Source organism: Natrix helvetica, assembly GCF_964273705.1.
Source record: "Natrix helvetica genome assembly, chromosome: 2".
Classification (NCBI taxonomy): Eukaryota; Metazoa; Chordata; class Lepidosauria; order Squamata; family Natricidae; genus Natrix; species Natrix helvetica.
This window is the reverse complement of record NC_138552.1, coordinates 218,623,400-218,639,002: the sequence shown is the minus strand read 5'-3', so window position 1 is coordinate 218,639,002 and position 15,603 is coordinate 218,623,400. Positions and strand designations below refer to the sequence as shown.

The following is a 15,603-nucleotide window of genomic DNA, read 5'->3' as shown; positions in this document are numbered from 1 at the left end:
TAGACAGTTTACATCAGCCACTCTCAGAGAAGAGATAACACACCTCTCTGCTAATCCAAAAATGGGAAGACTACAACAGTCCCAAAGATTTGCAAACAATTCTATTGCAACCTTTGTGTCAATTTCCTATAGCCTATCTGGAGATAATCAAGTCCACTTATTACATTCATTCTTTATTCAAGACTTGGACATTGACAGCGAACAATGGAAATTATAGCTTCATACATTTGGAAGGGCTTTTTATGTGGAAATCTCATTAAACCTAGTGGCTTAATTAAAACACGCACTAAACTATAGTATGATCGGTGAGGTTTTGGTTTAATAAATGGAGTAAATACAAAATTTGGATGTATTCTGATTGGGTGAATTCAACCCATTTTTGTTTATTCAGCAATTCAATATTAAACAATCAATGGTTTAATGAAATGTATCAATACTGCTAGTCTGCTTCAGCATCCAACAGAAGACCTGCACTTTCAATAAGTTTATATTTAATTATAGGAGAGTTCTTCCGATTTGATTAAAAAGTCCAAATAGAAATAGGGTTGCTCTCAAACAAAGAGTAAATTGAAACTGGAACTTCCCAAAGCTGATTTTATTTTATTAGAACTTTTCAGTCCATGGGAGAAAATGCTGAAGGACTGTTAGACTGTCCTACAGTCCAGCCCTCTGTTTTCTCTTCCTCGGGAAGATTCTAAAAGAGTTTGGTTGATCTGCAGGATTTAGTTTTATTTTTGCATCAAATGCTTGTTTGAAAAATTCTCAACTTCTGAAAGTTCATTTCCTTCTGCATTTGCAATTCAACCTTTACTTCTGTTCTACTGCACTTTCTGTGACTTTAATGTTAATAGAGCAGAAAACATTTTTAATTTTTAAAATGTTATTGAAAAATATTTCTAATATAATTCAGTAATCCATGCCCTTTTGAAAGTTTACAGGTCTCCATATTTATGACATTTTTATTAAAAAGTACACATACTTGCACACCTATGTACCTAGACAGATGAGAGAGGGAACTTGAACCCTGGTCAATATCTGTACACAACCAATTCGTTTTATTGATACAGAAAATTAAACCACTACTGAAGTGGTTTTCCATTGCCTTTTCTGATATCCCCCGCAACTTGAATTTCCCAAACGGTCTCCCTTCTAGTATTAACCAAGAGTGGTTTTGCTTAACTTTTGGAATGGACATAAGCCAAGGTTGGCTGTCTGAGCATGGCACTTGGATGGTAAGACCAGCATTTTGATGGAAGAGCACTACAGTAAAGAACGGAAAAGATTTAGGCCAGACTGAAAACCTGGAAAACATACTAGAAGTAGGGCATGGCAAATGAGTTGTCGTCAAAGTTGAGCTCCAATCAATATCCATTTGCATCTTTAATTTTAAAAATGCAAAGTTTTAAAAGAATTGGAAACAGGTGAGAAAGACCATTGATATTCAAACACATTTGTTCTTGGATTATTTAACATATATCACAATAGCTAGAACTGCCGGTTGCACCCACCCACACATATTACATTTCTTTATACCACTACAGTGTGTCTATCCTGGAAAATCTGAGTTCTCAATACCACTACATAACAGGTGTTTCCGGATACTGTAGCCAGAAGGGTAATGAGATTTATATTAGTTCTTAGAAAATATGCTTCAGCTGCTAGCATCAAATACGTTTTATTATGTTGGGGGGGAAAAAACCCTCCAAAATACATTTTATTACGTTAGAAAGTTCAGGGTATTTGACTCCTAATCCCGTAATAAGCGTTACACATTAAGGTATTGTAATTTTTAATTTTTTTGTAGGGTCTTAAACCGATTACTTCTTCGAAAACAATGTAATTGTTCTGAAAGAAGAAAGACACGTGCAAAAAAGAACTACAGGAAAATGAAAACAAACAAACAAACACAAAGGGGCCCCGACGAGATCGAAGAAACGACTGCGGAAAGAAAATTAAAGTTTTAAGAAACGTAGGAAAGAGCAGAGGTGTTTGTTTTTTTTTAAAGCCTGGAACGAAAGGATCGTGCGATGCCTCCGAGGGCGGCGTGGCTTACGTGGCCTTGTTCAAAAGTCCAGCCAAATGAGATAAGCCACTGTCGTCAACGTTCGAAAAGAAGCAGACTGGCCAATGGGAAGCGCCAGATCGCCGCCGAGACTGAGTCCGCGCCGGCCAGGAATCGCGCACATCGCCTCCTCTTTCGTGCTTTCGCCCCGGGGATCGAGCGGCGCTGTGGTTTGGAGCGCCGCCTGCCGGCCAGTCCCTTCTCCATCAAAGCCCCGCCCGTCCCAGGCTGCCCCGCCCTCTTTGGCTCGTTTTTCTCGGTCTTCTTCGGGATTATGTCATCTGGCGGCAGATCGAGCGCTTGGCTGCATGTATAGGCTTCCCGCGAGCAAAGGCTGCTGCTGTTGCTGAAGGAGCGAGATCGCACGTCTGTGAGGTGCCGGACACGCAGAGCTCGGGAAGAAGGAAGCTGGGCGCTGGGAGTCTGGAAAAGCTCTTCTCCAGCAGGCGCGCCCCCCACCCACCCACCTACCCGGACCCGATCGCTTCCCGGCGCCTCTCGCCACTGCCTTCCGCGGTTGTGGCTCGGCTGATCTCGTTGTCTTTGGGGGTCTCCCGCACCGGAGCCGGGCGGATGCCGCCGCAGCAAGAAGGAGAAACCGGCTACATCAGCAAGCCGTTGCCGGGCGGCTGCGAAGTGCCTCCGGTGCCCCCGCGTCGGGTCCGCAGTAGCCGAGCGGCGGCGTTGGGGGCTGCCTTGGGGAGCCGCTGCCGGGCTGGAGCCAGCGGAGGGGCCGGAGCGATCGGAGCGGAGCCCCGGCGCAGCATCAAGTGTGTGCTGGTGGGAGACGGCGCGGTGGGTAAAACCAGCCTGGTGGTGAGTTACACCACCAACGGCTACCCTACGGAGTACATCCCTACCGCCTTCGACAATTTCTCAGGTAAATCTGTCGGTTGGGACGGGACGGTTCCAGGTGGGTTTCCAATGAAGCCTTTCATGCACCTTTTTCGGCTCTCCGTTTTCTCTTCTGGGAGACCGCGCGCGCACACACACACACACACACACACACACACACACACACACACACACACACACACACACACGCTCACTTCCGATCTCAGCGCTGCCTGGGATCGAGCCGAGGGTCCGGGTATTCCTCGCCCTGTTTGCTCGGCGGCGTCTCCTCCTGGTTGGTTTTGAATCTTCCAACTCGGAGAAGGGGCGGTGCCCGCGGACTGAAGTAAGTAAGGTAGGCTTGGAAGCGAAGGTTGGCCCGGCCTGATCGCACTTTCACGTCGGGGGGTGAGGGGAAGAAGGGCTCGCAGGCCAACGAAATGGATCGATCCCTAATTGCGAGTGGGGCGAGGTTCATTACATCGTAAATCCCTGCCCGGAGGAAAGGAGGGGAAACACACACACACACACACACACACACACACACACACACACACACACACAAACCCAATCTCTGTGCCTCGAGAAGATATCGGCGTGTAAAGCCGCTCCGATTGTTCAACCTGTCTGTGAGAAGGAAGGATGTGCCCTCGATGCCTGCCTTCTCTCCCGTAAGGCGGGCAAGCCCATTTCTGACCTTTACTCTGGTTGATCCAGTAGTGAAAAGAGTCGAACAGATGCGGCTGGATTTGCATACCCGGTTGTGTAGTGAGTTCTTGTTGTTACCGGTGTTAAATCCTGGGCATCTTTTATTTGTTGCAAGGTGTATTATAAGTGGTTCCCAACTTGGGGCCCACGCCCCACAGGGGGGCAATTTGATTTTTAATGGGGGCAATTTGAACCTTGTTTAAACCAAAAGGCCATTAAACCTTTTAGGCTTCCTCTGCGGGAGTAGAGTTCACTTGTTGAGTAAAATAAGAATTATATGTTGGGGGGAGGGGGGACCAGGATTTTAGAGATGCTTAGGTGGGGCATGGCCAAAAAAAGGTTGGGAACCACTGGTGTATGTATATATGTATGTGTGTGTGTGTGTGTGTGTGTGTGTGTGTATGTATGTATGTATGTATGTATGTATGTATGTATGTCTGTCTTTTGTTAAAACTATTAAGGGTAGCACTATGTTTCGTAGTTTATTGGGACATTTCAGTCCATTTAGGGGAATTTATTGCCCGCCCACATTAAAAAATCTGTGTCCTTTTTCTTTAGTTCATTTTGGAATATGTGATCCTTATCTGCTGTATTTTTTCACTAGTCCTGGTGATGAGGACTAGTAACTTCTTCACTGCACTAAAATCTGAATCTTTAGGAATGTTGCTAATCCTTGCTGGAGGGAGTGCTGGTGTGGTACAGCATATAGAGCTGAGTAATTTTGGGGTGTTGGCGTAGTTCGGTTTATCTATTTATACAGCAGGGAGTTAGATTAAGACCTTCCAACTGTGTTATTCTGTTATCTCAGGGTCAGGGAAATTACATTCTGTTCTCCAGCTTTGCATTTCTTAGCCCTTTATTTTCTAGAATATTGCACTTCTCTCTTGCTTTGGAAATCCTTTGGGCTAACTCATAATAATCTTTATCCCTTAAGATAGGGGGTAACTGCTACTCGCCTTTCTTCCCACCAGGTTACTTTAGACTTCCTTTTATTTTTCTTGGAAACCACAGTGGAGAGAGCTTTCTGCTGGGAGCTTTGGGAATGTTTGTTAATTACATCCCCCCTGACAACTTCTCTAATATTTAATTTTAAAAAAGGGGTGGTGCTCTGAAGCGAGAAAACACTGGCCCATCATGCTTGTCTTTGGAAGTAGATATTCATTGTTACTTGACTCGCCCCCCTCCGTCCCCGAAAAGGTGGTTCCTCCAGGGCAGCATCTGTATTAGTTGACTCTTTTCTGTAAAGTCTGAAGGGCTTTTATGTGCTTGAAAGCAAACACTGAACAGTAAACACAGGGCTTCAATTGTGGGAGTTTCGTGTGTATTTCATTCAGTGCAGGAACATGTTTTTCCAGCCAGCATTGAAGGACGTGCACTCTTGCATTGACCTGATGTCAAAATGCAAGGAATTTTGCTGTAATATAAAATCTTGAGTTGATTATCTGTACTCTAAATTGTTCTATTTTCTGCAAGACTTGTAAGCCACTATTTAAGTTTACTTGACAATAAGTTCCCTTGAATTTAGCGAAATTGACTCCCAAATAATAAGCTTTTGTAGACTTGTGTTTTTACAATGGAAGATTTGCCTTTGGTATTCATTTTTTAAAATTCATTTTATTTTAATCACCATAGTATATATTTGGTTTTTTAAAAACATTGTATAAATCACCAGTGTATATATATATTGCTATTGTTGTGGTTTGTTATAATTCACCAGTTAAAAGACCCCAATGAAATATTTGACTTTTGTACAATTTTGTATAATTTTTGAGATTTCACATTTATTGCCTTATGCTTATAGTATAATAAAGTTCTGCTCTAAATACCCGAAGGGCACTATTTTGCTATCCAAGTTGCAGATTGATAGAGCAATGCTTAGCCAAAAGCAACATTTGTTTGTTTATCAATCAATCATATTTATTAACCACCCATCTCTCCCAGAAAGGGGCTTTAGCCTTGTATAATGGGTTGGTGGGGGGTGGGGGAGAGGCAGACTTCAACCTAATCCACAAAGAAGAAACAGTAGAATAAGAGGAGATTTCTCTACAGGGGAAATATGTAAATATTTGTATTGTCTCCTTTGTGATTTAAAGCACTGGGGAAGGGGTTCAATCTTCAAGCATGTTTAGAGAGTGTTTGTGGAGCAAAATCCTCCTTTGTGTTTCGGACAGCTCTCTTTTTGTATGGGGCAAATGTCTCTAGGTCACAATTTTCTGCTTTGTAATGGAAGACCGGAAGCCTTGAAGGGTTTGTGTAAACCCAGGAATTGTTGGGAAGAGGGGGGAGGATGGGCAGAAGAAGCTGACTTGGGGCTCTGCAGGCTGTTAAACTGGACTCAAACGGGTCCAAAGGTAAATGATTAATGTGAGGAGGACAGATGTAATTCTTCATTCACAGGTAAAAGTTTTTTTCTGACTCTCCCCTTCCTTCCATTTCAGCTGTAGTGTCTGTAGATGGCCGACCAGTGAGACTCCAACTCTGTGACACAGCCGGGCAGGTCAGTAAAGTTGCTCACGTAATTGATACAGTGATTTTCAATGATGTGGTGTGTGTATGTGAGTATATGTGTGTCACATCGGTATATCAGCACACATCTGCGAATCTGTGATGGAAAAATTCACCTTGGACTCCTTTTAGAAGATTCTACCTTCCTAGATCTCCAGAAGTCCTTAATCTTGGAGGAAGAGACTTCCGTGCGGCATGTTGGTTTCCCATGTCAGATTTGCCCAAAAGACCCTTTGCCACCTTCTCACAGCTGCCATTAAGGAACTGTCTCCCTTTTGCCCACCTCTTGGCCTGCTTTTCTGAACCTTCCCCTGCAGCCTTTGGTGGACACTTGGGTTGCCATGGTGATAGCCTGGGAGCAGTGCCACTCTGTCCCAGACGGTTTCCCAGGGTGACATGAGGAGCCCAGGAGTCCACATTCCCCCCTTGAGCCATGGCTGGGAAGTGGCTCTTTTGTTACCCTGAGGGCCCAAGGTTATAATGGCTTCTTTGTCACCAGGACAGTGACAGTCCCTGAACAGGATAGGGCAACAGTGGGAAGAGGAAAATGTTATGTTGCTTCACTGGTTTGCAAGAGTGTTGTGTGTGAAAGAAAGCATGCGGTATGTGGAGATGTATATGTGCGGTGGAGAGAGAGAGAGAGGAAGAGTGCAAGAGAATGAGCTTGTACTTGTGGGCATATATGTATTTGTATCTGGCCGTCTATTTACCATTCAGAATCCAGAGAAAAAAGCTTTTCTGCTTCTTGCAAGGGTCTGGCCATTGGTGCGTTGGAGTTATAGCAGGATTGCATAACATTTTCTAGGCTGAAGGCTACATTAGCTTTCAAATCCAAAAAGTGGACAGGAACAGGACAGAAACCTTAAGCTGGGGTCATTTCAATTACATCCAGTTAGAATTAAAAGTGATTGTGATATCCCTCTGGTCATGTATTAAAACATTTTCCTCTTCTGGTACATGACATATTAGAGTTCAGTAACAGTTTTTGGAGGTCTCTTAGATCCAGTCAAGCCTTGAGGGCTAGATTGTGCTTCTCTGTCTTGGAAACTTATGTCCATCAACAGTAATGGAGATCTCTCCCTCCCCCCCCTCTCCCCATCCATTCTTAGAAGAAGGTTTTTAAATCCTGGCAACTGCTTCAACAAGTTCCTGCGGTTTTCTTGGCAACGTTTTCAGAATTGAGTTGTCACTGCTTTCTTTCTTGAGCTGAAAGAAAGTGACTGACCCAGAATCACCCTGATGGAGGGCCAGGAAACACTTTCTCAATATCTAGCCTAGTGCCCTAACCACTGCATCATATATGCCTTTAAGTACTTCAAAGAGTAGAACCTTGGGTTTTGCCCCTAAATCTTGCCTGTTGTAAGTGCTTCCTATTTTCTTATCAAACTATTCCTGTACTTTTAATGGAAGAAGTTTGCAGGAGCTCAATACCCTTATTTCAAGATTGGATTAGTGCAAGGTGCTTTACCCAGAACTCCCTTTCAGGATTACTTAGAAACTGTTGCTGCACACCTGGTGACACATAAGAACCACTTGAGCACAATAACAAGACTCTTTTTCTTAAAAGTTTTTATTTTATTTTGATGTAAACAATCCATCTTCCATTAAACAGTATGTCATCTGGGTACAAATATTTTGTGCAAACAATTAAAATTTACAATTGTATTCATTCTTTAATCCATTCTTACCAATACCTTAAATGTCTAATACTATAACAATCCTCTTCATATTTATTTAGTTCTATTAGCTATTGTTACATTTTTCTGTATTGTACACAACCCCTTTTACTACTAGTTCTTATATTTATTCTCCAACCATTGATAAAACGATTGCCATATAATATAATAATCTGTTTCTTCTTTCTCTTTAATTGCCAGTGTTAATCTGTTTATTTCTGCACATTCTAACATTTTCCTAATCATATTCTCCTCTGTAGGAATCTCTTCATTTTTCTTGTTGGGGAACTTACCAGAAACGTATAGTAAAGAAAAGGTTAGGATTGTGTTTGCATAAAATTAAATAATAAGACTCTTGCAGGTACTGCATTCATTTCCAATTTTTATTTATTTTATTTATTTATTAAATGTATATGCTACCCATCTCACTCTGCAAAGCGACTCTGGGCATCCCGTATATTCTGAGTACAGTAGAGAGAGACTGGTGAGAGAGACAGCCCTCCCGGAACAGGTTTTCTCAATTACTGTCCCTGCCTGGGGGAACACCTTCCCTTGAGGCTAGCCCTCCACCTTCAAGTTATAAAGAAAGGCAGTTACAATGCTGTTATTCTGTAAGGTTCAGAGTCTAAGGCTAGTCATTGTGTTGATTTTTTAAAGTTGTGGAGACTGGATTGCATTGTGCTTTTTATGAAGTTTTCAGGGGTGGTTCAGATTGGGGGTTGCATTTTAATGATTGAAAATCACCTGGAGTCTTATGATGAGCATGGGGTGGGTGGGGGACATGCATTATAAGAAATAACACTTATTTTACTACTTCTGATTGACATCAGATAATCAAGTCAGAGGCAGCATCAGCTGTAGGCCCTGGTAACCTTTCCCCCCCTGGGTTTTAGAAAGCCTCTTGGAACTGTGGATGCTAATGCCATTTTTTTCCCAAGCAAAACTGTTTCTGTAGTGTGTTTGGTGATGATAAGGGATGAGACAAGAGCCTTTGATTATCTAGGGGCTTTCACATTTCTACCTTGCCCTGACCTCTCCATTTATTCCTCTGTTGTGTAAATTTACAATTGTTCCCCTGAGCTGTAAGACGCATAACATGATTTTTAATTATATAGTTATTTAGAACGGCAAACCTTATAGGTACACATGGCCGCCATACGGTACCCCACATGCGCGCTTCCTTAGCCAAGAGATGAGTGCTTTGTTTTAGTCTTTGTTTTCTGGACGGGAGTTACATCTGTCAAGTAAGGGAGTTAATGAAATCTTGCCTCCTAGATCTCAATTTTATTTTGCAAGTACCCCTGCAGATGAATTCAAGTGAAAAGGAGTCTGCACATCTGTATTTTTTCCAAATATGAATCTCAAACCATCAAAAACCCTTTTGCAAATGGATAAACAAGTTCTACCTTGATAGCAAAATGTTGGCACAAGAGGGATATTTCAGAGGATCTTTGCACATGTTAATTTAAGGCCCTCTGACAAATATTGCTGGGTTCTAATTAAAATGCCAGCACAAGAGACAAATCCTACCTCTTCAGGAGGCCATTGTTGCCATGTTAATATTTTCCTCTGTTTACTTTCCTTGACTTTAGCTCTTGGAATTTGTATAATTATCAGGCTGTTTGAGAGCTCTCTTTTTCCAATATAAAATTTCAGTTCACATCTAACAATAAAAGCCGAGTTTTTCAAAAGTGTATTGTGTAAAGAGTTCCAAAATGGAGCATATAGGACAACGTTCATTGTATTGAACCAGGAAGTTGGAGAAGGGGTTATTTTTAGTGCAGATCATTGCAATAGAAAGCAATAGTAAATATTAACCTAAAGCAGGCTTTTGTGTTATCGGCATGATTTTTGGATGCTGTATTCTTTCCTTGGTGTCGAATTTGCCAGATGTTAGTTTCAAATTTCTAGCAACTTTGTCTTCAGTAGTAAAACCTTTCATGATTCAGTAAGAGTGAATGAACAAGCAAACAAATTTCCCCAATCAGAGAAGTGAAAGTTATGTAAAGGTAAACTGGTAAAAGAGTGTTGTTCTTGGGAAGCAAAGGATGCTTCAAATTAAGTTTGGGCATGCATGCTTTGTCTGTTGATGCCTCTTTAAAGGAGCAATGTGATTCCCTGGGATGGGTGGGTGGGAAACATTTGGTCTAAGGAGAAATTGATTGTCAGCAGCAAAATGGACAGACCCAGTTTCAGGCAATAAGTGCACCATTGTGACAGTAAAACTAAAGTGATCCAAGGTTTGGATCACTAATTGTAAGCCAGTACACCAAAAACAAAATTCATTTTGGCTGCGTTCAAATTCTAACTTAAACTGTAATTTTATCAGAGTGTGGATAAGTCCCATGGTTTAAAACCAGAGTTTATGGCTTAGTATTACTATATAAAAGAAGCAGTCCTTTATGGTTTGTGCCCTCCCCCCCAAAAAACAGCATTAAAACAATGTCTCAATATGAAATGCAGTCCTAGCAGTTGTATTTCAAGGAAGATGTTAACTTAAATTCCATAATTTTAATTTATTCAATTTTTATTTGATTTATACATGCAGACGTTGGATATGCAGGCAGTCAGTTTGCTACCTACAAAGCTCTAAATGAAGGATGATGGAAAGGACACTACTGAATAAATCCCATGCCAATGGACCAGAATAGCATGCTATTCTCTATAAATTAAATAATAAATTAAAATCCAATTAATTTATAAATATTATGATATAGTGTAAGGTAATAGATTTAAGCTGAAACAAAATTTGTCTGGTGTTTGTGTATTTATTCATTCATTCTCTTCTGCCGCCACCCCTTATCAAAGTGGTTCTGGAGTGGTGTAAACAGCTAAAATAGTCCGTTAATAAGTAACTGCATCAAAGCAGCTATTAAAAAGACAGCAAACAGTAGCATAGACATGACCCATTCACAAATTCTATGCTATGGTATTAAATATGTGTATATGTACACTAAATGTATTTGTCTGTGCAGTTTGTGTGCAGGTATGTGTATATACCTGCACATAGTATTTGCTAAAATGCTAGTATGCTAGTAGCTAGTATGTCAGATTTGATCTATCCCTGAATTGAATTGTCCTCATTTGCATTGGCAGTTTATTGGCCATTTTATGATTGTGATCCCTGAGAAATGTTAGGCAAGCTTTCTTCAGTTGAAGATGACTACATATGGCAGTGTTCCTTTTCAGTTGAAATACTTTTAATACTTTAGTATTTCCTGAATAACTTCATGAAGGTCTCCAGTTCTTTCATTTTCTCTAATTCATATAGGTATTCAAACCAGGTTGTACACAGATTACCCTTGCTCTCTGGGAGGGGAGTTCCATTCCCACCTCACGATCCTAGATAACAAGACGTTAATACTTTATGCATGTGTCAAAATCTGATAACACCGTCATCGTCCCCCCGTCCCCATTTTGCATGTGCAAAAAGTAGCAAAAAGCAAGGAAAAACGACAACTAGGTGAAACATATCCCTAACAACTGTAGCAGAGGTGGTATTCAGCAGGTTCTGACCAGTTCTGGAGAACTGGTAGCGGAAATTTTGAGTTTGGAGAACTGGTAAATGCCACCTCTGATGGGCTCCGGCCCCATCGAATCTCTGCCTTCTGAGGCCCCTCTGATTGGGAGGGAATGGAGACTTTACAGTATCCTTCCCCTGCCACGCCCACCAAGCCATACCCACAGAACAAGTAGTAAAAAAATTTGAATCCCACCACTGAACCTAGATAGGCAAACCATGGATATATGGCCCAACAGATAATGAGAACCACCTGTAATTTCTGTTCTTCCAACATCAACACTCGTTCTTTCACCAGAGATGCATCGCAGCAAAGCCAATCCCTTGAACCAATTCTGTTTTCCAAATATGGTTGCCAGCTAATGGTGATGCTGAATGCTGCATCTGATTGTGCACTCCTTTCTGTATTGTGGAACTACACGGGTCAGCCTATCTGAGGTTTTGCCAAGTAGTTGTGCACTGTGGAAAATAATTTTCCCTATTAAACAACAAAAATAAAATTGTGTCAAGGAGTTCTAATTTCCTCTACAGGTGTAAGTTCTCTCTGTTCAGGGATTTTTGTCTTCCATGTCCTCTTTCCTTCTCGCTGATCTAGCATTCAGACAACTGGTTCCTTGCTACCTGCCACCTTGGTGCAGTGGGTGGGAATGACCTCTCCTGCAAAACGGTTATGGCTGCTATTTTTATAGAACATGTTTTATGCTCATTTAATGGCTGATAAGAATGATTTTGCTATATATCAGTCAGGAAAACCACCACACATTGTTTTTAGGGCGCTTAGAAAGAGCCTTTTGTTACTCTAAAGTTACTTATTCACCTTACTTTTATTTTTTGCACAGGATGAATTTGACAAGCTCCGCCCACTGTGCTACACCAACACAGACATCTTTTTGCTGTGCTTCAGTGTAGTGAGCCCTTCATCTTTCCAGAATGTGACCGAAAAATGGGTACCTGAAATTCGATGTCATTGCCCCAAGGCTCCTATTATTCTCGTCGGGACCCAGTCGGACCTCCGAGAAGACGTCAAAGTACTCATTGAGCTTGACAAATGCAAAGAGAAGCCTGTGGCGGAGGAGACCGCAAGGCTCTGTGCCGAGGAAATAAAAGCTGCCTCTTACATCGAATGCTCTGCTTTGACTCAGAAAAACCTCAAAGAAGTCTTCGATGCAGCCATTGTGGCTGGCATTCACTACTCAGATACTCAGCAACAGCCAAAGAAATCCAAAAGCAGGACTCCAGACAAGATGAAAAACCTCTCCAAGTCCTGGTGGAAAAAATATTGTTGTTTTGTATAGGGTGGTGGTTTGTTTGTTTTTACAAAGGCCTTGGAAATGGTGGTCTAATCACCGAGGGTGGTTTGAGGTGACTTTGGCTGAGAATCTCTCTCTACTCCAGAATGCACAGTTAAGATCCACCCCTGAACATGCTGCTAAAATTATCTCTTCCCAATGGAGATGAGGAAGAACGTGAGCTGGGAAGCTGTGGTGGACCAAACTGAGGGTTTTCCCACTAGTGGTAGTTTCTTTGTTGACGACTGCTGGCCTACACTTTGGTGGAACTGAAAGCTGAACCATGAATTCATTGTATACAGGTGTAGGAAGAGCTAGAACCAGGAGTGAAATTCAGCAGGTTCTGGAGAACCAGTGGCGGAAATTTTGAGTAGTCTGGAGAACCGGCAAATACCACCTCTGGCTGGCCCCAGAGTGGGGTGGGGGATGGGGATTTTGCAGTATCCTTCCCCTGCCACGCCCACCAAGCAACGGCCACAGAACTGGTAGTAAAAAAAAAATCGATTTCATCACTGGCTAGAACCAAGGGTTCTCCTAAGAAGTCTGCACGACAACTGTGAGGACTACCACATAGTCAAATTATTTTTTTCCCCAAGTGGATGTCTAAAACTGTGCCTCTTAGGACATTAGGCTCAAAACGGAGAATTTCCCTGCCTGCGTTTTTAGTCTTGTAGGCTTCAGGAATACTACAGCCCGTTTCTAAAATGTACATTCTCTTGCTACCTTAGCAGAAACTGCACGTGAATCTGATATATTTTTCTTAAAACGACATGCCTACTTCATGCACAGTGTGGGGACGTCGTAACTAATAGAGCAGCTGTGCAAAATTGTATCTTCCTTGTATACCCCGACTGACAGATCCCTTTTACACCATGAAATGTGCATGCTTGTTGGCTTGGAAAAAAGGGGAAATCATATTTTGAATAACAATGGGCTGCTTTTCTATTTATAGAGGATATATGACAGCTCATTCAAAGATGTATCAATATCTGCAGAAATATGGTGCAAATCAGTGCTTGTCTGAATTACCATTGGTCGATTGTAATCTATAACACGAAAGGTTCTAAATTGGGGAAATCTTGTCTAAATTCACATGGAAACTTTTTTCCATCAGATAATCTCAACTAATTTTTAATCTTCTTTGCTGAGTCTTGGGTATCACAATACTGTGTCATTGAAACAATATTTGCTCATGTAAGATAAACTGGAATGAAAAAAAAGGTATTATCTGTTCAAAATTCCAGAAAGCCTATTTTTTTTAAGTCAGGAAATTTACTCTGAGTAAATGTGCATAGTTGTTGGGAAATGACTTTCATTCTTAAGATGCCAAAATCTTTTTATCGGCAATGTTCGTGTAGCAATAAATGATGGCAAACGTTGGTTTACCAGTGCTCATAAGTGCTTGGAGGACATGCTTTTGTACAAATTTTATTTCGTCTTCCATATTTGAATAAACCGAACATTGGCTACATGCCACTTATTTTGGTGGCTTGGGTGAGTTTTTAGGACCATGCAAAGAAAAAGAAAAGTGAAACAGCCTTTTCTTGCAATAGATTAAACTGTGTCTGAACTGTTGTAGATTTATTATGTAATTGCACATCTGTTTTGGGGATTCCTGTTCTAATTAAGTAATGCAATACAGAGATTAATTTAAACTATAATTGGGCTACTTTAGTAGCTTGTTTTTTTTGTCTAATTTTCCTCCTTGCTTTTGATGTAGCCCTTTGCATTTATAATATGATCAACCTATGTTTGAATTTAAGAAATAATTCTTTATCATTCCTGGATGAGCCTTGGTTTCAAATGTTCTTTCTCCACACGGCTCTTTTTTTTATATAGATAGATATATTCATTTGCTGGGATAAAATAACCCAAGTATTAATTTTTGTTTTTAAACTAACTACATTTCACTGTAACATCTGAATGTGGGAATTCTAATTTTTAAAAGCAGATTTTTTTAAAAAAAATGCCAGGAACAAAACATCTTGGAATGGATCAAAATCATTTTGTCTTAAAATCATTTCTGTCTAAAACAAAATCACACTACAGGATCATTAGCACACACCACTGCTGGTGCTAACCATAGTTTAGCATTGAATGGGCCATTGACTTCACTCCCTTCTACAAACCACCAGCAATTTATTTTGCATCACCTGTATCTTGCAAAATTAATATGATGGCTACCTCATATCAGATGCCAGAGAGACAACCAAGACTAAACCAGGATCATAGATGCTGGATCATGTAACTGCACTCCAGCGAGAACTCCTGCATCACCCTGAACAACTGTTTTATGAATACCAGGATAGCAATTTGTCATCTGTTATCTTCCACACTTATTTTACCACTGTACTAATTTTCTTCTGCTATGATGCAGTTTTGTTTATTTTGGACTTCATATGATACATGACCAATCATTTGGGTTAAGAATTTTGTATAAATTAGGCCATTGGGATTTGTTTCATAAGCCATGTTAAAAGGTGTTTAACAAACCATATTTTGATTTAGCACGTTGCCTGAATTGCAGCATTGCAATCAGAGGCCCATATCAAATGAATATTCTATGCATATGATGAAGTGGAGGTAATTGACCAAATAATCAAATAATTTTAATTTTTAATCCCTGAGTATCTTTGTAATTATGCTGCCGCAAACTCACATGGCTACCCTACATGTAGGAATACTGGTTTCTTTCCACTAAGTGTACTTGCATTGTATCAGAGGAACTGTAGATAATTGAAGATACAAAAGCTTTGTTTTTCTCCTGATAGATAAATGTTGGTGTTGGTACTTCCACAACACTATTGTGTCTGAATTGACCTCACTGGAGTCCATAATTACCACCTGGGAAGTCCAATGAATAAAACTGACATGAGAGCCCTGTAGATGGCTACCAAATTTGTCTTAAGTCTTGTGTAGGATGCCAAGTTGGAAAATTCCCAGTTACCTGATGGTCGAGGTGCTGAAAACGTTTGCTATCTAGGAATCCATTTTATCTTAACTTTGGGA

The 15,603-nt window shown here is 41.0% G+C and overlaps 1 protein-coding gene across 1 annotated transcript; it reads left to right on the top strand.

Moving 5' to 3' along the window:
• RHOU (ras homolog family member U) lies at positions 1 to 14,381 on the top strand. Its single transcript, XM_081942704.1, has 3 exons — positions 1 to 2,942; positions 6,043 to 6,101; positions 12,145 to 14,381. The coding sequence occupies exons 1-3, from the start codon at positions 2,636 to 2,638 to the stop codon at positions 12,598 to 12,600; spliced, it is 822 nt and encodes a 273-aa protein (XP_081798830.1). The 5' UTR covers positions 1 to 2,635; the 3' UTR covers positions 12,601 to 14,381.
• Positions 14,382 to 15,603: the final 1,222 nt, after the last annotated feature.